The sequence below is a fragment of the Oryx dammah genome, unplaced genomic scaffold (assembly GCF_014754425.2).
Source record: "Oryx dammah isolate SB20612 unplaced genomic scaffold, SCBI_Odam_1.1 HiC_scaffold_9, whole genome shotgun sequence".
NCBI lineage: Eukaryota > Metazoa > Chordata > Mammalia > Artiodactyla > Bovidae > Oryx > Oryx dammah.
In genome coordinates this window covers 16,799,703-16,826,351 of record NW_024070193.1, presented here as the reverse complement: position 1 = coordinate 16,826,351, position 26,649 = coordinate 16,799,703, and the positions used below count along the sequence as shown (strand labels likewise).

The window sequence follows — 26,649 nt, the reverse complement described above, 5'->3', positions numbered from 1 at the left end:
GTTGGCGGGTTCGAAGTGTTTAGGCCTAGCTTCATAAAGAAGGGTTGGTACAGCCTCATTCTCTGCGCACTGGGTTTTGAACAACTTATCTCCTGAGAAAGCAAGGTTTGTCTTCAAGCCTCCATTAGAGCAAGTGTCTGATTCGCCGGGTGAAACGTGTACCTTCGGAAACCAGGAAATCTCCAACACGCGCGGAAGAACGATGTTCACTACCTAACCCATACTGCACAGCCCGCCTTTACGGAAGGAAAGAATACAGCCTCCAGGATGCATTTCTCTGGGCCGAAACGTCTCTCCTTGAGTCTGATTGGACGTGACGAAGCAAGGCATTGTGGGACTGTGTCCGTCTTCCAGTACACGGAGGCTAACTGGCCTTGCCCAGCTCCGGGAGCCACGTCCGGGGGGCTACGCCGGCCAGAGGCGCACGTCAGCGAAGATGGGCCAATCTCTCTCTTGCGCAGGCGCAGTGGTTCGGGAAGCGCCGGAAGCGCAGGGGGATGGGGCGGCGGTGACGCGAATCTGTCCGCGTTGGAGGGGCCGGGCCGCTGCCGTAGTTGCCGCGGCTGCCTCGTGACGTGGCACTGCCGAAGGTTTAACGTCGGAGCCGGAGCTGCCCCGCCAGTCGTGGAGCAGGTCCTCATCCCGCTGTCCGGGAGCTTTTTCGGACACGCCGGCTAGCGAACCGTCCCCGCAGCCGTCTTTCATCCTCAGCAGCTCTTTCCTCGCTGAGTTTTCTGGGAGCGTAAAAGGAGAAGGCCCGGGGACGCCCCAAACCCCTTTTGCTCCTGCCCATTGCAAGTGCCACTACCGCCATGGGCCTCACCATCTCCTCCCTCTTCTCCCGCCTCTTCGGCAAGAAGCAGATGCGCATTTTGATGGGTGAGTAAGGGCCTGAGAAAAGACACCAGGCCCGGGTGGGGCGGACGGGTCTCTAAGCTCGGGGTGGCCTCGGGGCCTGTTTTTTGGCGTTTTTTTTCCCCCAGTCCGCTGCGGTGGGGGAGGGGCGGCGAGCTGGGGGTCGGGAGGAATTCTTAAAGGGGAACAATGGGGTGAAGGGTGGGCGGCCGTCGCATATGTGTTGAAGAGGTTGGAAGTGGGCCGTGGGCAAGGTTTCCTCCTGAGTTTGGCGATTTTTTGCTTGTCTTATTGAAAGCCCGACACAGTTGGGCGGAGATGTGAGGGTAGCGAACTCTCGGATCTTGCGAGCCCGGAAGAGGCTGGCGAAGTCCATTCTGAGAGCGATCTGGCTCCCTTCTTCCCGGGTGTGGGCAGCGGTCGGGAGGGAGGGGGAGGCCCGGCGACTCCAACCTTCCTCCTCCCCCTTTCCGCCCCGTGTACACACTCTGCACACTCCCAGCGCTGTGTGAGCGAGCAGTCGCCGACTGCCCTGAGCCGGCCCGGGCAGGAAGTGGCCAGGCCCAGTGCGGTGGCCCAGGAGCGCCTAGCTTTCCGTGGAGTCCGGAATCCTCAGCGCGCTGTCTCTCCGCTAAACTTTTGCTTCGCTCGGGATTCCGCCTCATATATATATATACACACATATTCTTTTCTTTATTAATGTCCTTGAAAACTTGAGATTATCATGAAAGTTTCTTTTGGCCAGTCTCAAGGGCTAAATATATTTAATTTACCAGAGAGTTTTCAAAGTACGTAATTTTTATTCAGCTGGCTAAAGTTTAATGGGTGGCTGGAGGGGCGGGAAGAAGGCTTAGAAACTTTTTTTTTAAGCTGGTGACAAGTTTTCAGTAAGTGAACATCATGCCGCATAATATTAGGGAGACCTTGTTAAGTAGTAATTACACGAGTGTTTTTAAAAAATCTTTTGGAAGGTGGGCTTTTAAAAAATTGCTCTTTAGGGTCGGTGTTTTGCTCTGCCGAGGGAGAATGGGCTTGTCACTTGAGTGATGTAAGCAGCGTCTCCCCGATGGTACTGTGAGTAGTTTTTACATCACAACTTAGGTCTGTGAACCTAAATAATGCTATGAGGAGCCTCGCTTAATTTAAATGTTGAGTTTTGTTGGTTCATTAGCTTGTTTTCTAGAGAAGTGGAGTAGGGGGAGGTTTTATTTGAAAGTTCCCGGAAGCAAGGTTCAAGATACACAACGGTTAAGGGTATGCACATTTGGTTCTTTTTTCACTTAACTCTAATTCCAGCTTACTCACAATCCCTGAAACAACTGTTGATAATTCATTCGCAGAGATAAATGAAAGTGTTTTCTCTCTCAAAGTTTATTAGATTTCAGTTATGAAAAAGAATTATTTTTAGGAGGGTAAGCATAATGTTTGAGCTTTAAAAGTACCTGAAAATCGACAGTCCGAAGTATTTGAAGTCAATGGGAGACCTTTGGACTGTCATAAATGAATTTCCAGCGTGTTCTTTAAAGAGATTACCTAGTGTGTGTTTCTGTTCTGGGAAAGTGTAGTGTGTTATATTTGAAATATAGTATATAATATTTTACCTAAGACTTCTTGTAAATTGTTGTTTTTCTTTTCTTTAGTCTTTTGTAATGGCTGAAAGTTTCAGAAAAGAAAGGTAGAATTATGTATGGTCTAAGCACTTTCAAATATTGGTGTGTATTAGGGGAGCATTTCTCCCCCTTATGCCCCAGAAATGAAAGAAAGTGGAAGAAGAAAAATAACTTTGTGCATTTGTGCAGGGAATAGAAGTCATGATTTGAAATTATTTAAATCATTTCATGTTAAATTTTCTAATAGGTTTGCTATTCTTGTTTTGCACTTTAATTCAGGATAATTAGGTTTCCTTGATTAAATACAGTGAAATCACAAGGTCACCTTTTATGGTAACTCATCAAATGAAGCATTAACCATATGGGGAGTATGTGTATGGATAGTGAAATAGGTGATTTGGAAATTTGATTACTCTTAGATTTTTATATCTAGCTTTATGAGTGATAGCATAAATAATCTTAATGTGTCTGCCCCATCCAAGTTTAGAATTACCAATTAAAGATTATTTTTCCATTATTAATGTTCTCTGACAGGCATGTGTTCTTCCTTTTCCTTTATATGGCTTAGATAAAATTCATGCTTTCTTGTAAAATTCATGCTTTCTTGAGTCAGTGACTTTTTCAGATTTTACCATTTTAAAGTATTATTGAAAGATAGCAGTTAGCTAATGAATCTGGTTTGCCAAATTACTGTGGGGTTTTACATTTTATTTGTACATATGCTTTCCTGAAAGCTAAAGTAATTTAAAAAGATGTTTGAAGTTGCACTTTATGTTAACTAATTAAAAAATTTAAAATAGCACAGTGTATCAAATGTAACATCAAACTATAGATTAATAGAAATTATTTAATTTTTCTCCAAAGGGAAAATCACATGTGAATGATTATTATTGAGCTTAAATTCAAAGTCAGTTACCACTTTAGATTTTTCATGTAGTTCCTTTATTATCCTGTTTTCAGTATGATCTCCATATTTTAATTTGTGATGAGATGTAATTTTGGTAAAGACTCCCTAAATGTTTATATTTGAAAACGATATGTTACGTAGAGGAGTTATTAATTCTACTCTCTTTAAACGTGAAAGTTGTTGCCTGTTGAAAAGCTGGAAAAGTGTTGGCTTTCAAAAAAATTGCTAATCCAGTGTAGATTTGTGTTATTTTACATGTGATTAGCTTTTTTGGACCATATATTTACTATGTAACTTTTGGTCTTGATTCTAAAAATAATGTCCTTTTTGTTAAATTTAGGAGATGTGAAAAAGAATAATTGATATCTTATAATTCCACCATTCCACTATATTTGTTATATTTACTCTTAGTCTTTAAGAGGAAGTTTTTGTTTCTCCAGAATTGTAGTTGTGGTATATAGCCTTGTGTTCTTTTTGACTTAGTTTATTATGACCTTTTCCTTAGGTCATTAACTGAAAACATAATTGTCAGCCTTTAAAAAAGGGGAGAGGCCTTCTGGTTAGTTATATGATAGAGGGAAGTGATAGAAGAGGCAAAAATCCTTAGCTTTATGCCATTAGAAGTTGATGAAGCCACCCTTAGGTTCACCCTTATGTGTTATTATGAGGTATTTCTATCAGAGACTGATAATTTGCTACTAATTAATAGCACAGTAATCAAAGTGCTGACGTCCCTCAGCCGTTGGGTAGAAGCAAAACCCAAGCTCATCATAATTTTCCTGGACACCGCTTAGTGTCAGTGTCAGTTTCGATAACTGACCCTCTGAGGAATTCGGTAAGATACTCATGTACCTTGGGTCCACCAAGCAAACCTGAGGGAAGAATGTTGATACATGAATACTCTGGCATCAGACCTAAGATTGTTTTTATTGGAAAAAAAAATGGAGATGTAGTTCACATAATACTCATTTAAAGTGTGTAATTCAGTGATTTTTAGTATATTCACAAGGTTGTATAACCATTAACACCATCTTTTTTTTTTTTTTTTTGGTGGCTGTGGGATCTTAATTCTCTGAGAGGGGATATAACCTGGACCATTGCAGTGAAAGCCCAAAATCCTAACCGTTAGGCCACCAGGGAACTCCTGCCACTGGGTTAATTCTAGAACATTTCATCAGCCCAAAGAGACACGCCACCACTTTAGCAGTCACTCCTGCTCCTCACCACTCCCTCTTGCAACAAACCATTTTTCTGCTTTCTGTTGCTGTGGTCTTGTTTGTTCAGGATATATGTTGCCTTTAGTGTCTGACTTTTTTCACTGTGAACACGTTTCCAAGATTCATTATACTGACACATTATAGCCTGAATCAGTACTCCATTGCTTTTTATGGCGCAATAGTAATTCCATTGTATGGATATAGTCCACAGTTTGTTTATCATTCATTCATCAGTTGATGGAAATGTAGTTGTTTTCACATTTCGGTTCTTAAAAATTATGCTACTATGAACATTCATGCAGTTTTTGTGGAAGCATATATTTTTAATTCTTGTGGGTAAATTCGCAAGGAATGGGATTGTTGGGTCATTCTTAATTATGTTTTACATATTGAGGAACTGACAAACTTTTTCAAAGCAGCTACACCTTTTCACATTTCTGCAGCTATGTATGGATCTAGTTTCTTGAAAAGATCTTGTGTTTTAAAATCTGTGTTACTACTCTTGTGATTCTGAGAACATTTCTGAATTTCAGATTTTGCATCTAAAACATGGAGAGTTACTGTGAGGGTTAAATTACAAAATGTATGCAGTCACCTGGTATTGTGTTTGGAACACAATAAGGACTTGATTTTTAATTATTTAAAAATTATTATGAAGTTTTATTTCAAGCTTCCTTGTAGAAAATCTGAAAGATAAACAAAACATGAAGAAAAATATCCTAAGTGGAACTTTACTTACTGAAAATACACTTGTATCTTTTCAGTCTTTTTTCTTCTTTGCATTTGGTTTTTTCCCAAGTTGAGGTAATTGTAATCTATTTTCTTTAACTTTAAGTATTTCTAATGATTGCCAAAAGATTTGGGGGACAATTTTGCTGCTTTTGACTGTTCCGTCGAAGTGTAGGTCCAGTCAAGGAGAACAAGTAATTCCAGTATATCTTTCAAAACAGTGACTTGTTTATGAGGGTGAGAGGGAGGGGGGAGGACATTACTGGACTGTACAGATTAGAGTCTTATCTTGGCTAGTTGAGGATTGCTTATAGCTTCATTTCATGGAGAAATCTCATTGCCAAATATTACAACATTGAGAAAATACATACTTAAGAAATCACTAAAGTGGCACAGAATTGTTATACCAGCATTTTTTTGAATATAGAACTGTATGATGAACGATGATGTATATCAATTTGTGCATCTTAAACTTCATGATAAATATACCTCAAAACTTACGGCTTGCATTTATACAACACTTATTTTAGATGCAACTCAAAAAAGATAATCTTTGTGATTTTAGAGTCTTGTATGTGGCTGTGAGCCACTTAACTCTTGTTTTAAAATTTTAAAAATAGCTTACAGATGCTTAAAAAAACTTTATGGATACACTGTTTTTGTAAATGCCTTCCTCTTTTTTCAATTAAAATAAACATATAAAATATTAAGTCTCTAAAGTAGTCATCCTGATGAGTTTTCACTAGTCTCAACAGTTTTTAATAGAGGAAAGACATTACTTGGGAAATATTTTCTTTTTAATGAAATCAATACATGTTTATTGTGTAAAAAAGTTCCATACTCTGTATAGAGTAGAAAGATATTAATCATGCATACAAACAGGTATAAATTGTCATTTAAAGAAAAGTTTAATTACCTGAATGCTTTTGTATAACCTAAAGTAGTTATGTAATCATTATTTATCCTGGATTTCTTTGATTCCTTGTCAATATTTTTGGACTTACATTGTTTTCAAACTAAGATTTGAGGTCCAGTTGGACCTCCAGTGAGGACAGGTGTGTACATAAGTTCTCCAAACTAAACACAAATTAAAAAAAAAATTTTATTAATTAATTTTTGCCTGTGCTGGGTATTCATTGCTGCCCATGGGCTTTCTCTAGTTGTGAGTGGGGGCTCCTCTCTAGTTGCGGTGCACACTGCGGTGGCTGCTTGTTGCAGAACATGGGCTCAGTGGTTGTGGTGCATGATTTTAGTTGCCTTCTGGCATGTTGGATCTTAGTTCCTGGACCAGGGATCAAACCCGTGTCCCCCTGGGTTGGGAGGCGGATTCTTAACCACTGGACCATCAGGGAGTCTCCCCACAAGTGTTTTTTCTAATCAGCATTTCAGTTTCAGTTCTTCTGACTTGGGCTAATGATATTTGGACTTAGTTAAAGGTGAATTTTGCTTTATTTTAAAATTTGATAAAAACTGCCTGAAGAGGATTTAGACTCAAGATACTTAAAGCTTTTTCCAACAATGAAAAGATCCTGTTGTTCACCCCTTCATCCTCTGTATTTTTATTGAAAATGCTAAACTCTAAGGTACCTGCTTTTGTTTCCTTGTGTATCTTTTAAAATTATGTTTTCTGATATATTTGCTACTGTTCCATAGTTAAAAAATAAAACAGGGGCTTCCCTGGTAGTCCAGTGGTTAAGACTCCGCACTTGCTCTGTGGAGTAACACGGGTTTGATCCATCCCTAGGTGAGAATAAAGCAGTTCCTGTTAATGGTTTGTTTTTCTTATGCCCATAAGTGAGGGCTTAGAGTGTGGCTGTTCACTTTAAGTGTCATAATATTTTGGACAGAATAAACAGTTTCATTATGAAGAAGTGGGGAAAAGATTGATTAGAGGATACAGGAGTAAGACAGCATAAAATGTCTGCATCTCCATGGAGATCGTTTTTTTTAAACTGCCTTTTATTTAACATGTAGTTATCTTTTACCTGGCTTCCCTGGTGGCTCAGATGGTAAAGAATCTATCTGCAATGTGGGAGACCCCGGTTCAAACCCTTTCTTTTATTTATCTTCTACCAGTGCTCTTTATTTCTCCATATGGATTCACATTATTATCTAGAATCCTTTCACTTAAGTTTGAAACTCCTTTTAGTATTTTTTTGTAGGATAGGTTTGCTAGTAATAGATACTCTTAGTTTTTATTTAGAAACTTCTTACTTTCTCATTTTTTTTTAAGTTTTTTTTTTATTAAATTTATTTATTTATTTATTTTTAATTTTTACTTTACAATTCTGTTACTTTCTCATTTTTGAAGGATAGTTTTGCTGGACGTAGGAGTCTTGATAGATGTTCTTTCTTCCATTACTTTGAATATAACATCCTGCTGCCTTCTGGCTTCCATAGTGTCTGATGAGAAATCAGCATTTAATCTTACTGAGAGTCTTCTGTACATGATGAGTCATTTTCTCTCTTGGCTGCTTTCAAGGTTCTTTCTTTCTCTAGCTTTCAGCACTTTGTTTACAATCTAAGTGTTAATTTTTTCTGTAGTTCATCCTACTTCAAGTTTTTTGGCTTTTGATTAGGGTTTTTCATTCACTTTGGAAAGTTTTCAGTCACCGTTTCTTCAGATGTTCTCTCTGCTCTTTGCTTTTCTGGGGCTCTCATTATGCATATTTTGGTATCCCTGATGGTGTCCCTCTGGTCTCTGATACTCTGTTTACTTCATTATTTTTTTTCCTTTTCCTCAGTGTGAATAGTCTCAGTTGACCTATCTCTAAGCTCATTGATTCCTTTTTCTACCAGCTCAGATATACTGTTGAACTCTTCTAGTGGTGTTTTTCCATTTCAATATTATACTTTTTAACTCCAGAGTTTCTGTTTGATTGTTTTTAATAGGTTTCCTATCTCTATTTGATGAGATATCTTCTCATACTTTCCTTTAGCTCTTTTTTCTTTTTAAAATTTTTATATTTTATTAATAAAATAAAATATTATATTAATTTGGGGGGAGTATAATTGCCTTACAATTCCAGGGAGATCTTAAAGCTCTCCCCATTGTAGGATACAGAGCAGATAGGATTGTTATATAGGTAGAAGGAATTTGAATAGCCTACTCTAGTCTTTGATTTCATTTAGGACTAACTGATAAAAGTTAAACTACTTGCACAGGAATGTAAATTAGATAAGTGAGGTGATTTCATTTTTTTTTTTTTTTTAACAGCATGGGTTTCCTTTGTTAAAGTCATGCTCTGAAGTAAATATCCTTGCTTAAGTCAATACTTAAGTTGAATTGATTTAAAAATCTGTGATAGTGTTAATGTAGGCAACCAAATGTGATTCCTTAGATGAATAATCCATTCAATGAGGTTATTAGGTATTGACCTTCCTTTTTTGAAGGCTTTAGCAAATAATGTAGTATGTGCAGATTTTGAAAGATTGATGCTTTTCTCAGAAGCAAGTACATTCCTCCCTACTTATATCCACCTGCCTCAAAGGAATTTTAAGAATTTAGGCATTACTTCATTGAAGATGACTCTGACAGGGCAGTTTTCACAACCCAAATTAACCAGTCTTTTGTAAAACTAATGGATTAAGATACAGGTGAAGTTGGCCTCATCTTTATAATTTAAGAAGGGCATAGTTATATACAGTTTTTCCTCTAACATTAAGACCTTTACTTAAAATTTTCTTGTTATATTAACGGGAATTGACTTTGTCAATCGTAAAGATTGCTCTTAATTTGTTCTTATGTGTTCTTTGATCCCATTTCTAAATTGTGTTTTTTTAAATGGTAGTATTTCATAGAATTAATGAGGACTTGAAAGAGATCTTAGATTACTTGATCAGGTCCCTTTATTTTATAGCTAATTTCTCTAACCTCTTTCCTTAAGGGACCCCATGCTGTCTCTCTAGGTCCAGAAAGGAAAATGGAAATGGATTTTCTAGGAAGTGTAGCCTTTGGGAGCTAGAAATGAGGTGATTTCATTCTAACTCATTAGTGCCTTGACCAGTCAACTTTTGTTTTCAAACTAAAAAATTGTTGTAAAATTGTTTCTTAGTGTGTCCTTTTGGTCTAGATTTAAAATCTGTAATGTCTTTTTCTAGTTGGATTGGATGCTGCTGGCAAGACGACCATTCTGTATAAACTGAAGTTAGGGGAGATAGTCACCACCATTCCTACCATTGGTAAGGTTTACAGTGATTTTTATTTATATCATAATATATTATACAGTGAAAGAGAATACAGTTTAATTTTGACTTTTTTTAAGAGTAGTTTTTGGCTCACAGAAAAATTGAAAGGAAGCTACAGAGATTTCCCATATGTCCTCTTCCCCTGCACATGCATAGCCTTCTCCATCATCAATATCACTTATTTTATCAGTTAATAAACATAAAGTAACACATCGTAGTCATCCGAAGTCCATATACTTAAGGTTTGGTACATTGTGTGGGTTTGGACAAATGTACCATTAATAACATATATGCATCATTGTAACTGTCTTGGGTTTTTACCTTTGTTGATTATGTATTAGGACTTAAAAAAACCCAAAAACCAATTTGGGGGGAATTCCCCATTCAAAGGGGTTGTTTTCTGAATGACAAAATGTGCAAAATGGTCTTTTCTTTCTTTCTTTCTCCTATATAGGTTTTAATGTGGAAACAGTAGAATATAAGAACATTTGTTTCACAGTATGGGATGTTGGTGGTCAAGATAAAATTAGGCCTCTCTGGAGGCATTACTTTCAAAATACCCAGGTAAGTAAGGAATGCTATACGTTTTATAACTTCTCTTTATATGTTTCATGTTGTAAAGTTTAATATATACTGTTTACTTGGATATTCGTGTTCACTCTGAGTTGGCATTCTTCTTATCAGTACGTCCATGTTCTTCAGTGGACTCTCTCCTTCGTGCCTTTGTAGACTAAATTACCTAGGGTAGAAAAGTTAAATAATTATCATAGTGATATTTTGGAAGGTGGATTGGGATGGCTCTCAAGATTGAATTAGATGTCTTATCAGTAGTTCTGTTGGTTTCATTCTTAGTGTAGAATCTTAGAAGTAAGATCTTTCTTCTAAAAGTATAGCTTTCTGTCATTGTAGTTTTTAATGAATGTACTGCAATTAATAGTTCTTCATTTAACTCAGTGAAGAGTTTATTAAAATACATGAGGAAAAAATTAAGTTAGATCTTCTCTGTTGATTTGTGAGGTATTTTTGTATTATCATGTAGTATGTATAATACTGACCTGGAAGAGAGTTTAGTGATCCTGTGGAGCAGGAATTCTCCAATTTGACTGCATATTAAAGTCACCTGGAGAGTATGAAAAGCCTCAAAAACCTGAGCATAATATCTGACCACTTGAATCAGAATCTGTGGCAGCATAAACTAGACATCAGTAGTGTTTCTCCAACTTTACTCTGCATATGAATCACCTGGATATTTGTGAAAATACAGGTCAGTTCAGTGGGACCTGGCTGAGTAAGGCTTGAGAGTCTTCCTTTCTGGCAGATTCTCATGGGATGGTGCTTAATGCTGCTGGTTAGGCTCCATTAGTGGGTTTTTCAGCAGTAGCATTTTTGACATTTCAGGGTGGTTAATTCTTTGTTATTGAGTGTGGAGAGGGCTCTCCTTGGCATTCATTGTAGAGTGGTTGGCAGCATGATTGGCCTTTATTCACTAGTTGTAATCTACCCAGTCATAGTCTCTCCTACCCAGTCCAGTTGCAACAACCAAAAATGTCTCCACGTATTGCAAAATATTTCCTGGAGACAAAATTGTTCCCTCTTAAGAACCACTGTGGTAGTCTAACTCTTTTTTTTTTTAGTCTAACTCTTATATATATGAGGAAACTGAAGCTTGGAATGACTTAAGACTGGAGAGCTGGTTCTTGTTTTATATTTTCAGTTAAGTAGGTCCCGACTCCGGAGAAGGCAGTGGCACCCCACTCCAGTACTCTTGCCTGGAAAATCCCATGGATGGAGGGGCCTAGTAGGCTACAGTCCATGGGGTCGCTGAGAGTTGGACACGACTCAGTGACTTCACTTTCACTTTTCACTTTCATGCATTGGAGAAGGAAATGGCAACCCACTCCAGTGTTCTTGCCTGGAGAATCCCAGGGATGGCGGAGCCTGGTGGGCTGCCGTCTATGGGGTTGCACAGAGTCGGACACGACTGAAGCAACTTAGCAGCTGCAGGTCCCGACTCTGGTGATTTCTACCACATGAGGGGTTTCTCATTAGTTTTTGTTTACTGCTGGAGTTGATAAAGGTTTTTAAAAAACAGTAATGGGTGATGTTACAAGTACTTCGTATGTTTAAGATGTGCAGTTGTCATTCTTGATTCCACTTCTTATAACGTTGTATACGAGTGAGGTTTATTGCCACCAGGTAGCAGTGAATACTCTAGGTGAGTGGCTGAAACAATCAGGTTTAAGTAGCACGTCATGTTAAGTAAGTGACATACTTTTTATTAAAAAATAAAAGTGTTTTTGTTCATTAACGTGAAAGTATCAGTCGGCCAGTTGTGTCTGACTCTTTCTGACACCAGGCACTGTAGCCTACCAGGTTCCTCTGTCCATGAGCTTCTCCAAATAAGAATACTGGAGTGGGTTGCCAGTCCCTTCTCCAGGGGGAATCTTCATGACCCAGGGATCAGACCTGGTTCTCCCGCATTGCACGCTGATTCTTTACCATCTGAGCCACAGGGAAGCCTATTCATTAACATAGCTGTGGTTAGAAAATGTTTTAACATGAGTTATATTTTAAAACTTTGTTGTGGAAGTTTTCAAATATATACAAATGTAAAGAACAGCATAATAAACTCCCACATATCTATCACTCAACTTGTTATTAGGATATGGACAGTATTGCTTAATTGATATGCCTTTATTATATATTTTGCCTTTTGGATTGTTTTAAAGTAAGGCATTTTTTTAGAGAACACACTTTTGAAATAAATTTGGTATGATATAAAACTGGTAATCCTAAACCTTTAATTCTTTCTAGTTTATTTAATTTTTATAATTTTATTGAAGTATAATTGATTTATAGTGTTTTAATTTCTGCTGTACAGCAAAGTGACTTAGTTATATAGACATATATTCTTCTACATGTTCTTTTCCATTATGGTTTGCCACGAGGCATTGACTATAGTTACCTGTGCTGTACAATAAGACCTTGTTTATCCATCCTGTATATACTAAGTTTGCATCTGTTAGTTCCAGGCTCCTGGTTCCCCCTTATCACCCCCATCTATCAACCACAAGTCTGTTCTCTGTGTCTGTGACCCTGTTTCTGTTTCGTAGATACGCTTGTTTATGCTGTATTTTAGATTCCACATATAAGTGGTGTCGTATAGTATTTGTTTTTCTTTCTCTGACTTTCTTCACTTAATATGATGACCTGTAGGTCCATCCATGTTGCTGCAAATGGCATTATTTTATTCTTTTTTACAGAGTAATATTCTGTTGTATATGTGTGCTATATCTTCTTTAATCCTTTCATCTGTTGATGGACGTAGAGATTGTTTCCATGTTTTGAAGCCTTTAACTTTCGACCAAAGGTAACCCTGGTCGTATTCCTTGACTTGTTTAGACTGCTATTTAATTTACTTTAACTTGTAATTGGACTCATTCCTGGCCTCTCTGGACCACCCTAGAATTGAAAGTTCAAGTACTTCTTCCCAGGGACCTCAAGGCTGCTGGAGAAAGCTTTATGATTACCTGATGTAATCACCACTGTCCTTTTAAAGCCATCTTCTGCAACATTCATGATCAGTTCTTTTAGAAGCTAATTATTCCATTTAACCATACTTTCTCTAACTTATATTAACAATCCATGACACATTGTTTATTGCAGTAAATTCCTCTTCTCTGTATAATTGAAATTATTTTCCTATTCTAAACAAGTAAATATTTGGCTTTTTAAGTAGTCTTTTCTTAGACTAGCATTTTTAGAATCCAATTTTTCTACCCTCTTGATTCTGTGCTGTCTCAGGAAGTGAATAACTTAACCTTGAGAGGGAAGTTATTTTAGAAATAAGTTTATGTTGGGACTGATAATGTTATTTGCATTTTAAACAATAAAAATAGATTGTTAGTAGTCCAGATAAAATTAGATCCATTTTAGAGGCATTACCTCTTCTAGAGAAGTAGGTTCTAAAAAGGACTAACTTTCGAGATAGGAGGAAAAGGAGACAGTTACTAAATGCCTGTGATAAGCCAGATACAAATGTTAGATTCTTTTATACCTCTGTGATTATGTTTAATCTTTAATAGGCTTAAAAAGTTGTTAGTGTTTTATTTTATAGAATAGGAGGCATGTTCAAAGACTAGGTAATTTATATAATAACCAGTGTTTAGATTTGAATTTGTTATTTTTCCACTATGCCATTGTTGTTTGAGTTGCTAAGCCGTGTCCAAGTCTTCGTGACCCCGTGGACTGCAGCACACCAGGCTTCCGTGTCCTTCACTATCTCCTGTAGTTTGCTCAGACTTAGGTCCATTGAGTCTATGATGCCATCCAACCATCTCATTTTCTGTTGCCCCCTTTTCCTCCTGTCCTCAATCTTCCAGCATTAGGGCCTTTTCCATGGAGTCAGCTCCTCACATCAGATGGCCAAAGTGTTCGAGCTGGAGCTTCAGCTTCAGCATCAGTCCTTCCAGTGAATATTCAGGGTTGATTTCCTTTAGGATTGACTGATTAGATCTCCTTGCAGTCCAGGGGACTCTCAACAGTCTTCTCCGACACCACACTTCAAAAGCATCAGTTCTTCGGTCCTCAGCCTCTTGTGGATCAGCTTTCACATCCGTACATGACTACTGGAAAAACCATAGCTTTGACCATATATGGACCTTTGTCGGCTAAAGTGATGTTGCTGGGTTTTAATGTGCTGTCTAGGTTTGTCATAGCTTTTCTTCCAGAGAACAAGCATCTTAATTTTTGGCTGCAGTCACCACAGAGATTTTGGAGCCCAGAAAAATAAAATCTACCCACTATGATATACTGGCTCTCAAAGCACCAAAATTTTTTTCAAAGGGTAGGGTGTTTAAAATGATTTCCTGTAGAGATAAAGGAAATGGGCTTGAAGTTTTCTAGACCAAAAGAAAGTATATGTCATTTAATGTCTATAGTCTAAAATACTTATTGGCATAGTACCTAGCAAGCTTTATGATGGTACTGAGAGGATTAATCCCTCAGTGGATTTAATGTAATGACTTACACAAATAATAGCACAAGATAGTTTGTGATAAAGTGACAAAAGATTAAAAATACTTGGGTCATGGGGGTGGGAGGGGGGTTCATGTTTGGGAACGCATGTACACCTGTGGTGGACTCATGTCAATGTATGGCAAAACCAATACAGAATTGTAAAGTAAAATAAAAAATAAAATAAAATAAAATAATAAAATAATAAAAAAAAACAACATTCAGAAAACTAAAAAAAAAAAAAATACTTGGGTCAGGTTGTAGGGAGAATAATAATACTTGGTACAACAGGGATAGCTTTTAACAAATGTGCCCTGTCTCTCTCTAACTTAAAATTGTATACTTTTCCATTTGTAAGTTTTTGAAAGAATCTTAATTCAGCTAATTCCTTCCCAGTTAGTATAAAATTCTAATTTTTTTGTAGTATAAAATTCTAATATATGACTATCTTTTAAGAATGGTTACTATCTTTTTTTTCGTTAAGAATTTCTTACTTGATCAAGTCATTCTTGAATTTTTCTTGATATATTTGGCTTAAAACTTTCTTGCCCTGATTCTGGAACTGGCAGGCAGCATTCTAGAGTAAGACTTACTATATAAAAAGTACTGACATGCCCTCCTTCCTCTTTTTTTAGTTTCATTTTGTGCATGCCTTCGAGTAAGCTAATTCAGTTAGTAAATTGAATCTTTAGGATTGTCCTTTGATCTAAATTGGATTGTCCTTCCTTTATACTTCTGTGCCCACTTTATGGCCATTTTGTTACTAATACTCACCTGCACTTAAACTTGCAAGGGCAGGGGGAAGGGATAAAATTTATTCTTTAGTGTGGTTGAAAAAAGAGTAAGGTTTTTTTGGGGGCGAGGGGAATAGCACTGATAAGTTAAAAATCACAAGTATTGCTCAAATCTGTTTTTAGTTTTTATTGCTCTCTTTTTTTTTTAAAGTAAGAAAACTTTCTTCTAGCACTTAACTCTTGATATGGTTTTGCTGCCTGTGTATTTAGGTTTCATGTTTATTTTGTGTTTTAAATTTAACTTATAATTTATTTAAACAATTTTTCTTCAGGGTCTTATTTTTGTGGTAGATAGCAATGATCGTGAAAGAATTCAGGAAGGAGCAGAAGAGCTGCAGAAAATGGTGAGAATATTTTTTAAATTTATCATTTCCAAGATACGGTATTTTCTGGGTGACAGTGGTGATATTAGTGGTCAGTACATTTTTACTGTAATCTGATTACATTTAGTGAGCTTAGAAAGAACCTTGAGGAACTATATTCACAGGTTCTTAAGACTGCACATGAAAATTTATACTTACGAATGAGTGACTGCTTCAGCAAGTTGGGAGGAAAGTCCAGTTTGTAGAATGCTCTGTGAGTGAATCTCCCGTTTTGAAGTGTTTGTGACCTTGGAATCCTTGTTCCCAAGGTCATTGGGTTGTTTTCTCCATAGTGTACCTATAATATATAACTTCAAAATGTTTTGTAATATCAACCATGATAAAAAATTCCACCTAAAGGATATAGCATTTTGGTTGATGGTGGCATTTTGGCCTTGCCATATATTAGTTTAATATTTTCATATTGTTAAAAATCCTGGGGAGGGGATGGTTGAGGAACTTTGCCATGGTTTCAGACTTAGAGCTGTGAAATATTTACTGAAATATTATCATTCATTGCTCCTAAGAATGTTGAGTGAAGTTTATAAAACCCTAGTGCTGGTATATGTGTAACTGGTGCTTTTTATGTCTCAGTTAAATATTACCCCTTCTACTCTTCCTTTTTTTTTTCCTGTCTTTTTTTTGGTAAAGTTTTATTGATATAATTCACATACCATAACTTCACTCATTTGATAGAAGTCAGTGGTTTCTAGTATATAAAATTGTATAATCATTACCATAGTTGAATTTTAGAACATTTTCATCATCTCCAAAAGAAATCCTATAAACATTAGCATTCGTCCCCCATACCTTCCCTCCACTCCACACTCCCCCGTATATATGCATATGGTCTTTTGTTAACCTTTTAAAAGGTTCTGTTGCTTTGTACTTAGCCTCAGTTTCCGAGTTTTGTCTCATATCGGTATTTGGTTCCTACCAGCTTCAGCTTTTGGTATTCTTGTATTTTTCATGAAATAGTATTTTTCACTACTATGCCCTAATCACTATATTATTTTCCCATTGTTTGATCCAGCTGACCAGAAAGTATAAAAGTTCAGAAAGACTCGCCATGTAAATAAGTTTACAATTAAATACCATAAAGTTCTCCCATAAATGTTTATTCCTATGTGTGTTTCTTGTCCTTGCCAGTCCTGATCCTCTGTGGGTGACTGTCAAGACTGAATGAATGATTTACCTTAACGAAGTGTAGGATGATTTACTTAAGAGAATAGTTTTGTTTTATTTGTAGGTGTATGATTATTGGTTGATGTTTGATAATGTATGTAATGTTGAATAAATGATGTATATATGTAGCAAGACAGTGTTTTACCTAGTTTGTACAATAATTGAATTTTGATATGATAGTTGTTAAAGTCTTAGTTTTTATTTTTAGCTTCAGGAAGATGAGTTGCGAGATGCAGTGTTGCTGCTTTTTGCAAACAAACAGGACTTGCCGAATGCTATGGCCATTAGTGAAATGACAGATAAATTAGGTCTTCAGTCCCTTCGTAACAGAACAGTAAGTATTTGGAGTTTCAATTATTAGGATAATTTTTTAAGCTAGTATTTAGTTTAAACTTTTATAATTTACTTGTCCTCTTTGAAACAGGTAGTGAGCACATCTTTTTGAAGGCTACAGGGACTTCCCTGGCGGTCCAGTGGTTAAGACGACACTCTTCACTGCAGGGAGCATGGGTTCAAGCCCTGGTTGGGGAAACTAAGATCCCTCATGCCTTGCAGTGCAGCCAAAAAAAACCTATGAGACACTTGCTTATATAAAAATGAGCTCTTTAAGCTTTATTTCAAACCTATCTTTTATATAACTCTGCAGCACATATTTTGTGGTTAGGTTTTCTTTTTAAAACTCCAATATTTATCAGCTATATTTTAAATACTATTTGGTACTGTTTTCATGGTAGCACTAAACTTGTGCAGGGACTATAACTATGATATTAAACAAGTTTTGAGTTTTGAATTATAAAAAATATTTTCTCTCTAATAGCTTATCATTTTGATCAGTTATTTAAATATTAGCAAAATACAATATACTGTTTTATATATAAAAATATCACAAACTGTTTTTGTAGCTTGTGCTTTACAATAGTTTTTCATTAACTTGTCAACAAGGGAAATACTGTGGTATGACAATAACTGTTTTCACTATTTAACATGCCCCAGGCTAATTTAAATAAGACAGACTAAACGATGCCAGTTTTCCATGCTGAGGAGATAGGAATTCATGCTTTTTCCCAGCCTTCTAGGTTATTAGGGTCTTTGGTGTTCGAGTAATAATTGGCAGCATATGGTAGACTTGAAGTGACTTTGCAACATTAAAAGAAGGTCTGTATTTTAAGCAAAATAAAATGGTCAATAAAGAAAATTAATAAATCATCCCATAAAGATAATTAAATTACTTTCTACGTCTTTTTCATGGTATTTGTAAATTTTCATGACATTTGATATAGTTACTGAAGATAATATTCATAGACATTTTAAAGAGTGGAACTTTTGGGGTGCATGAGACTAAAGACAGTGAAATTCTTGGAAAAGCTTGCCTCTGAAATATCAGCAATCCCTACTCTGAAAATTTTGCTTCCTCTACTCTGAACTTAGTTTTATGAGAAACAAGGACCAAGTGGGTATTATTAATTATTAATACAAATGTTCCTGTGAACATTCAGATAAAGTAGTAGTTGGTTAAATGTAATGAATGAGTAGCAGAACTTCCTTTCCTCTGCCCATTATTGATTACTAGCTTCCATCAGCCTAGTTTACCTTGGTGGATTTGGATATGATAGCTAATTAGTTCTGTGCTAGATGTAAAGAGTACATATGTAGATGATTTATGATTTTAATCCTCAGCAGTTATATGCTTTTTATATTTTATTAGATATAAAGTTAGTCATTTGTGAGATAAAATACTTTAACTCACTGACAACTTTATTTCCTATGACTTTATGTATTTTTTTCCTTTTTTTCTATATATCTATGGTACCTACTAATACCCCTGGAAAATAATTTTCTGAATAAGAAATGTTAAACATTTGATTATATTAATCAAGCATTTTCTTGTTGTCCTTTCTTTACAGTGGTATGTTCAAGCCACTTGTGCTACACAAGGAACCGGTCTGTATGAGGGACTTGACTGGCTGTCAAATGAGCTTTCAAAACGTTAAATGAAGCTGGATATCTAACCAAGGACATGTTTGATAGAATTGGTCTAGGCTTGTTACAACAAAATTAGTTTGCATCTTGGTTATTAAACAGTATCTGGGACTGGTTTGGGCAGAATATTACTGCATTTAAACTTATTTTGTTGCCAATTATTGTTTACCAAGTATAATGTTGCCATTTAGCAATATGCTTGGTTTTAAAGAGATTCTCCTTAACTTGGGGAAAAAAAAGTGTCCTCTTTTAATTTTACTTCCCTTAAGCCTAAATGCCTGGACTTAGCTGATGTGACACCTTTTAAATAAATCCATTTTGAATGTTTTTTTTTTTTTTTTTTTTTGAGCCCACAAGGAATAATGTTTTAAAGTTACCCCTTGCTACTTTAATGATACCTTTATCATTCCTGGGACAGTCTGCTGATTTAAAAAAATGTAGCATTCCATTTGTATTTATTTTCCCCCCTTGCCAAAAAGATTTTTTAATACTGCTTGTACCAGCCAGGGAAATGCTCCAAAACACTATTCAGATCTTGCACTGAGGAACTTCTATTTCTCCCTCTTTGTTATTGACTCCTGGCTTCCATCAGCCAAGCTTACCTTGGTGTGGTTTGGATTTGATAATTAGTTCTGTGCTAGATGCAAAGAGTGCATATGGAGATGATTTTTAATCCTCAGCAGATTGTCTTCCTTTATATTATATCTTTTTTATGTTGCATGTTGCTTTTGGTATCAGCCTGACTCTGCCCAGTATTTGATAGTTCTGCTGATGTTCTATTGTTTATTGGTGAACATATCTTCATTAAGAGTTTTTGGAAAACTCATCAAACTCAATGAATAAGTTTTCTTCATAACCCATTTGGAATTATTCCTAATAAAATGATAAAAACATTTAATGGTGTTTGTTTTTCTTGAGTCTTGAAGATGTTTGAGATGGATTTTTCTTATTTAGCAGAGTTGATTTGCATTTATTACATACTGTGAACAGTCATACAGATCCCACTGAGTTTATTGTTTGAATTGGAAGTAAAATACGGGTTGCTAATCATGTGTATAACAGAGTGGGGAGCAGCTTCAAAAATTTAGTGTTCTTTGATAAAATACCATTTTGATGCTGTACATTTCTAAAGTCAGATCAAGAGTAAAAAGCTGTAATAAAATGAACTATCCCCAGAGTATATATGCATGTATCTGTTTCACAGCTCACATTAGTTTAAAAACTTCCAAGTGTTGTTTGCATGGCATAATACATAGGTTGTTAGTGATGCTGCTCTCCTGTGTAGGGGAACAAAGTTCACAAGCACTTTCTTTTTTAGTGTCACAAATTTCAGAACTTCTGCAGAAAGTGACTAATTCTTTGACATAAGGTATGTACCTCATGAACTTAACCTATGAAGTTACTAAGAACTCAACTTGGTAACCCAATGAGTAACTTGGTTTTTGACAATAATTTATATATGATTAATGATTTATCTAAGCCATTAATGGCTTAGATAAATTTATGTATTGGAATCTTACTTTCAGAACCAAATACATAATGTATATTTTTGAATTGTAAAAAAAAACTGGACAAAGTGAAAGAAAATTAGAAAAGTTATCAAACGGGTTGTGGGAGAAAAATGTATGGAAAACTTGTGTTATTTAAATTTAACTTCTCTTAACTACTTCCTTCTGAATAAGAAAGGTCTTATTTCTTGAATAAAATTTGGATAGGGTAAATAGTGTGAGTGGTTTTATGGGGCTCAACAAGGAGATGCAAAGCTACAGTAGGTTCAGTGATGGGATCATAGTTAAATTAACACTGTTGTATTAAAAAAAACTAAACCAAGTTAAGTCAAGAGTGCTTTCATGAATTCTGAAGACAGAATAAAGAGAATCCATATAATCTTACTTTCAGCATATGGCAGGTGTTACTACACCATTGTTGGAAATGACTGCACTAGGAAAGTAAAATTGCCTAGTTTTCACTAAATGGGCTTTATAAAGATTTGCGTGATTGTTTATTCTTACTTATTTTACTTTTTGACTGTGATGCTTAGCATTTGGGATCATAGCTCCCTCAATAGGGCCAATCTGAACCTGCACCCCCTGCGTTGCAAGTGTGGAGTCTTAACCACTGGACCGTCAGGGAAGTCCCCTCTTTGTTTTTCAAACATTAACTTGCCAACTTGGCATATTTTTACCCCCAAGAAATACTGTTTTTCTTCAGTCTTGGTGATAGTTTCTTGGTTTTGTTTTTAAATTGAGAAGTTTTTTTTTTTTTTTTTCCACGTAGAAGTGAGTAAATAATTAAGTGTAAATTGAAAGAATCCCTAAAATGCCTTTCACTATGCTAACATTTTTTTAAAACAATGCAGACTTACAAAATCAATTTTCACTGTCGTGGTTTACTGACATGATCAGTACCTATATTCAGTTCTTACTGTTTACATAGATTTTAAACTTAGTGTTGATCAATCAAAAAGAGCTTTGTGACCCTCGTCTTATACAGAACAGTTGATTGTACCCATAGACTATAAAGTATTCTGTCTAGTAATTGTTAAGTACGTTAACAGAAACTGAAGAGGAACTGTGGTTCCTTTAAAAGCTGGCTAGCAGCATTAGTTGATGATAGAACCTTTTTCTGTCCATAATCTCCATTGTCTTTTATCTTATCCTGTCATTCACTTGCTTTTCTGTGGTGATACTGTTATTTTGTTGCAGATTTATTTCCATGGATTTCCCCCCTTTACCTTATGTATTCTTCATGGAAAATAATTTAGTGAACATTTTAATTTTCCAGATTATCAGTATCTACTGAGACTTCATTTTCTTTAGTGTATATACAGAATTATCTCATATGTAGTAATTATTTCCAGATACTTGCTGGGAAGTAATGACCACACTTTCATTTCTGACAGGTAATGTGTCCGTCTCAGTCTGGCTAGATAATTAACAATCTTATGCATCTTTTCAAAGAACCAGCTTTCGGTGTAGGTGACTTTGTCTGTTGACGTCTTGTTTTTAACGTCATCGGCTTCTGTGCTGCCTGCTTTTGGCTGCACCATGTGTGTCACGTGGGATCCTAGTTGTCCAGTCAGAGATGAAGCCGTTCCCCTTGCAGAGGAGGCAAGGAGGCCCAGCCACTGGATCCCCAGGGAAGTCCCTGGCTTTATGTTTTTAATCTCATTAAAGTAATTAAAGACATGTTACTTTAAAGTCTACATTAATATGAACGTTAATAATTGATTAGGACTTAGTGTTAAAATTTACCCCTGAGAATTATTTAAGCTCAGACATATATTTGGTAAGTTTCTTCTAGCATATACATTGTGACATTGTATTTAGGTACAGAAGTTAGTACAGTGGAAAGTTACTTGACTGTGTTTGTTTCTCACTGTTACTTTTGGACAAATATCCCTTTGTCTTAGTTCTTTCCACAAACTATATAAAATGTTACATTCTAGTAACAAAGATTGTGAGAAATCAGTAGCAGAAGCAATACTCTGAACTTGTAAAAAAATAAGCCGGCTATATGAGTTAGTTGATGCCTGTGTGGGGTTTTTTTGCCGGTACTGGGTCTTCATTGCTGGGACTGCTCTCCAGTTGTGGTGGCTTCTCTTGTTGCGCAGCGTGGGCTCTAGGGGTGCACAGGCATCAGTAGCTGTGGCTCCTGGGCTCTAGAGCACAGACTCAATAGTTGTGGTGCTGAGGTGTAGGGCTTATTTGGCTCTGCAGCATGTGGGATCTTACTGGATCAGGGATCGAACGAACTCCTGTCTCCTGCATTGACAGAATTCTTTACTACTGAGTCACCAGGGAAGTCCTTGCCTGTGTGTTTTAAAAGGACGGGAGGCAGGTACCTTCTTGTCAGGGATTTCTGTGCTGTTTCTGTTACAATGGACTGGTGTCCTGGGGCAGCACTGCCATCTGCAGGCTGAGAGCTAGCTCTCGAACTGACCAAGTGCTTTGATGGCAGTGTTTCTCTTTAAGCTGAGTTGAGTGCCATTCTACCAACAGGGATATATTAAGCACAGACTGAGCAAGGTTTGCCTTCTGTATAGGCCTTGAGAAGTGAGATACGATTTTTTTTTTTTAAAAAGGATGATCAACAGTAGAGAATCAGTTCTTGAAAATGGGCTCCAAAGACAAATAAATGGCCAGTAAACACATAAAATTTATGGTCAACATTATTAGCCATTAGTGAAATGCAAATCATAATCCACAATAACATGCCACTCACTAGGATAGCTGTAATTAAAAGAGTAAAATACCAGTGATGATGTGGAAAAATTGAAATCCTCTTGCATTGCTGGTGAAAATACAAAATGCTGCAACTGCTTTGGATAGCAGTCTGACAGTTTTTCAAAATGTTAAAACACTTCATATGATCCAGCAGATCCACTCCTAGATATATGTCCAAGAGGAATGAAAACATGTCCATTCAGAAACTTGAATACAAATGTACAGTATTACTCATAGAAGCCAAGATGTAGAAGCAACCCAAATATCCGTCAGCTGATGAATAGATAAAATGTTATGTCCATTCAAAGAATATTATTCCTCATAAAAGGTAGTGAAGTACTGATAAATATTACAACTTGAAAGAACCTTAAAAATAAGGGAAGCCAGTTAAAAAAAGACACCTGTTATTTCATCTATGTGGAATGTATGGAATAGGCAAATCCAAAGAGACAGACAGCTAAGTGCTTGCCAGGACCAGAGGGGATGGGGGTTGGGAGTGTCTGCTGATGAGTATGGGGTTTCTTTCTGTAGCCAGTCCTTGTCGATGGACTTGACATGCAGTGACGAAAACCTCTTCAAGAGGAAAAGATCAATTTTGTATTGGAAGAGCAAAGCACTGTGGGATTCTTTCATTTAGGATGAAGAAAAGGGACCCAAGCCAGGATGCAAAAAGCCAGATTTCTTTAGGTATGTAATGATATGAAAAGGGGTAACATAATTACATTATTTACAGTACTTAATTCTACAGCTTTAGCAGAAATATTCTTTGCCTTAATTATTTAAAACACCACACTTAAAGCTGGTTTTCCTCCAAAAAGTGGTGTTATTTCTAAATTTTATCCCTGGATAGATAAACTATTTCTTCAAATTACTCTAGGAAAAATAAAGTTTAAATGCAATATATTATTTTAGAAGTATGTATACTGTTCATTCAGTACAAGAAAGCCAACTAAATAAAGCCTATCCAATTACCTATTGAACCATGTTCAATTATAAAAGAATACTAATGAAGTGAAACCAGCAAAAATGCCAACAAGAAATAAGTACCTTAAGGAGATACACAACACTAGTGTAACATCATTAAAGTGAGTTACTGGGCAATGAATGGATTACATTATATAAAACCTTGGACCTACAATCAACACAAAATGGGCAGAAGATTGAGATTAGTGATTCAGCTTGTTTTCTAGTGAAGTTTCTTAATGAAAATTGTAAGTAAAAGCTTAACACAATGTTAACATCAGTTTTGAACGACCTAGAGTTTTATCATAGAATGAATTCAGCTGGCAGTTGCTGTTACTTTGAGGGTGGCATCAGTCAATAAGCTGAAAGATTTAGTATTTTTAAGGCCTACATTCTAAAGATTATATGTAAAATACTATTTTATCATCTAGCTTCAATATGATTCACTACACTGAAGATGGCTAACTTTCAAAGTAGTTTTTTGCATATAATTTTCAGTGTCATATTAGCTCAGTTTTTTTTTTTAATGTGTGTTTAAAGCTTACCTTGAATTTAAGGTTTTCTTTTCAAAGTGAGATTTTTTAATAGTTTTTTAATGATTATGTATTATAAACTTGGTAAATTACATTTAGCAATGGCCATCTCAGTTTCTTAGGAATTGATATTTAGACATTGCTATCTACTACTGTGAACCAAAACTGGGATTTAAAAAGCAGTAGGTAACAGTGTAGCATGGCAAAACCATTTAAAAGACAACATGAGTTAAGTTCATTCTCTAAACTTACTGAAGTAGACTCAGATTTTTCAAGTGAATTTTTTTTTGGTCATCTTAGGCTTCTTTTTTCTAATTTATGTATACTCCAGACCTTTTTTTTTGTTTGTTTTTCCAAATTTCTTCAAAAGAATATGAGGTTGATTTTGCTTGCTTGACACAAGCTTGTAAGTAAAAAGTTCAAGATGAGTCCTCTGGGAAAAACTTACAGATAGGGTAATACACTTGTGATTTGTTCAAGACTGAAACATCATTCAGTTAGTTCAGTTCAGTTGCTCAGTCGTGTCTGACTCTTTGCGACCCCACAAATCGCAGCACGCCAGGCCTCCCTGTCCATCACCAACTCCCGGAGTCCACCCAAACTCATGTCCCATCGAGTCGCTGATGCCATCCAGCCATCTCATCCTCTGTCATCCCCTTCTCCTCCTGCTCCCAATCCCTCTCAGCATCAGTCTTTTCCAATGAGTCAACTCTTCGCATGAGGTGGCCAAAGTATTGGAGTTTCAGCTTTAGCATCATTCCTTCCAAAGAAACCCCAGGGCTGATCTCCTTCAGAATGGACTGGTTGGATCTCCTTGCAGTCCAAGGGACCCTCAAGAGTCTTCTCCAACACCACAGTTCAAAAGCATCAATTCTTTGGCGCTCAGCTTTCTTCACAGTCCAACTCTCACATCCATACATGACTACTGGAAAAACCATAGCCTTGACTAGACGGACCTTTGTTGGCAAAGTAATGTCTCTGCTTTTGAATATGCTATCTAGTTTGGTCATAACTTTCCTTCCAAGGAGTAAGCATCTTTTAACTTCATGGCTGCAATCACCATCTGCAGTGATTTTGGAGCCCAAAAAAATAAAGTCTGACACTGTTTCCACTGTTTCCCCATCTATTTCCCATGAAGTGATGGGACCAGATGCCATGATCTTTGTTTTCTGAATGTTGAGCTTTAAGCCAACTTTTTCACTCTCTTCTTTCACTTTCATCAAGAGGCTCTTTAGTTCTTCTTCACTTTCTGCCATAAGGGTGGTGTCATCTGCATATCTGAGGCTATTGATATTTCTCCCAGCAATCTTGATTCCAGCTTGTGTTTCTTTCAGCCCAGAGTTTCTCATGATGTACTCTGCATATAAGTTAAATAAGCAGGGTGACAATATACAGCCTTGATGTACTCCTTTTCCTATTTGGAACCAGTCTGTTTTTCCATGTCCAGTTCTGCTGCTTCCTGACCTGCATATAGGTTTCTCAAGAGGCAGGTCAGGTGGTCTGGTATTTCCATCTCTTGAATTTTCCACAGTTTATTGTGATCCACACAGTCAAAGGCTTTGGCATAGTCAATAAAGCCAAAGTAGATGTTTTTCTGGAACTCTCTTGCTTTTTCCATGATCCAGCGGATGTTGGCAATTTGATCTCTGGTTCCTCTGCCTTTTCTAAAACCAGCTTGAACATCTGGGAGTTCACGGTTCACGTATTGCTGAAGCCTGGCTTGGAGAATTTTGAGCATTACTTTACTAGCATGTGAGATGAGTGCAATTGTGAGGTAGTTTGAGCATTCTTTGGCATTGCCTTTCTTTGGGATTGGAATGAAAACTGACCTTTTCTAGTTCTGTGGCCACTGCTGAGTTTTCCAAATTTGCTGGCATATTGACTGCAGCACTTTCACAGCATCATCTTCCAGGATTTGAAAGAGCTCAACTGGAATTCCATCACCTCTACTAGCTTTGTTCATAGTGATGCTTTCTAAGGCCCACTTGACTTCACATTCCAGGATGTCTGGCTCTAGATGAGTGATCACACCATCGTGATTATCTGGGTCATGAAGATCTTTTTTGCACAGTTCTTCTGTGTAT

General features: G+C 36.6%; 1 protein-coding gene across 1 annotated transcript; it reads left to right on the top strand.

The window, feature by feature from the left end:
* Nucleotides 1–333: 333 nt before the first annotated feature.
* ARF4 (ADP ribosylation factor 4) lies at nt 334–19,741 on the top strand. The gene is made up of 6 exons (XM_040246433.1): nt 334–879; nt 9,420–9,500; nt 9,961–10,070; nt 15,589–15,660; nt 17,072–17,197; nt 18,768–19,741. The coding sequence occupies exons 1-6, from the start codon at nt 813–815 to the stop codon at nt 18,852–18,854; spliced, it is 543 nt and encodes a 180-aa protein (XP_040102367.1). The 5' UTR covers nt 334–812; the 3' UTR covers nt 18,855–19,741.
* The last annotated feature ends 6,908 nt before the right edge of the window (nt 19,742–26,649 follow it).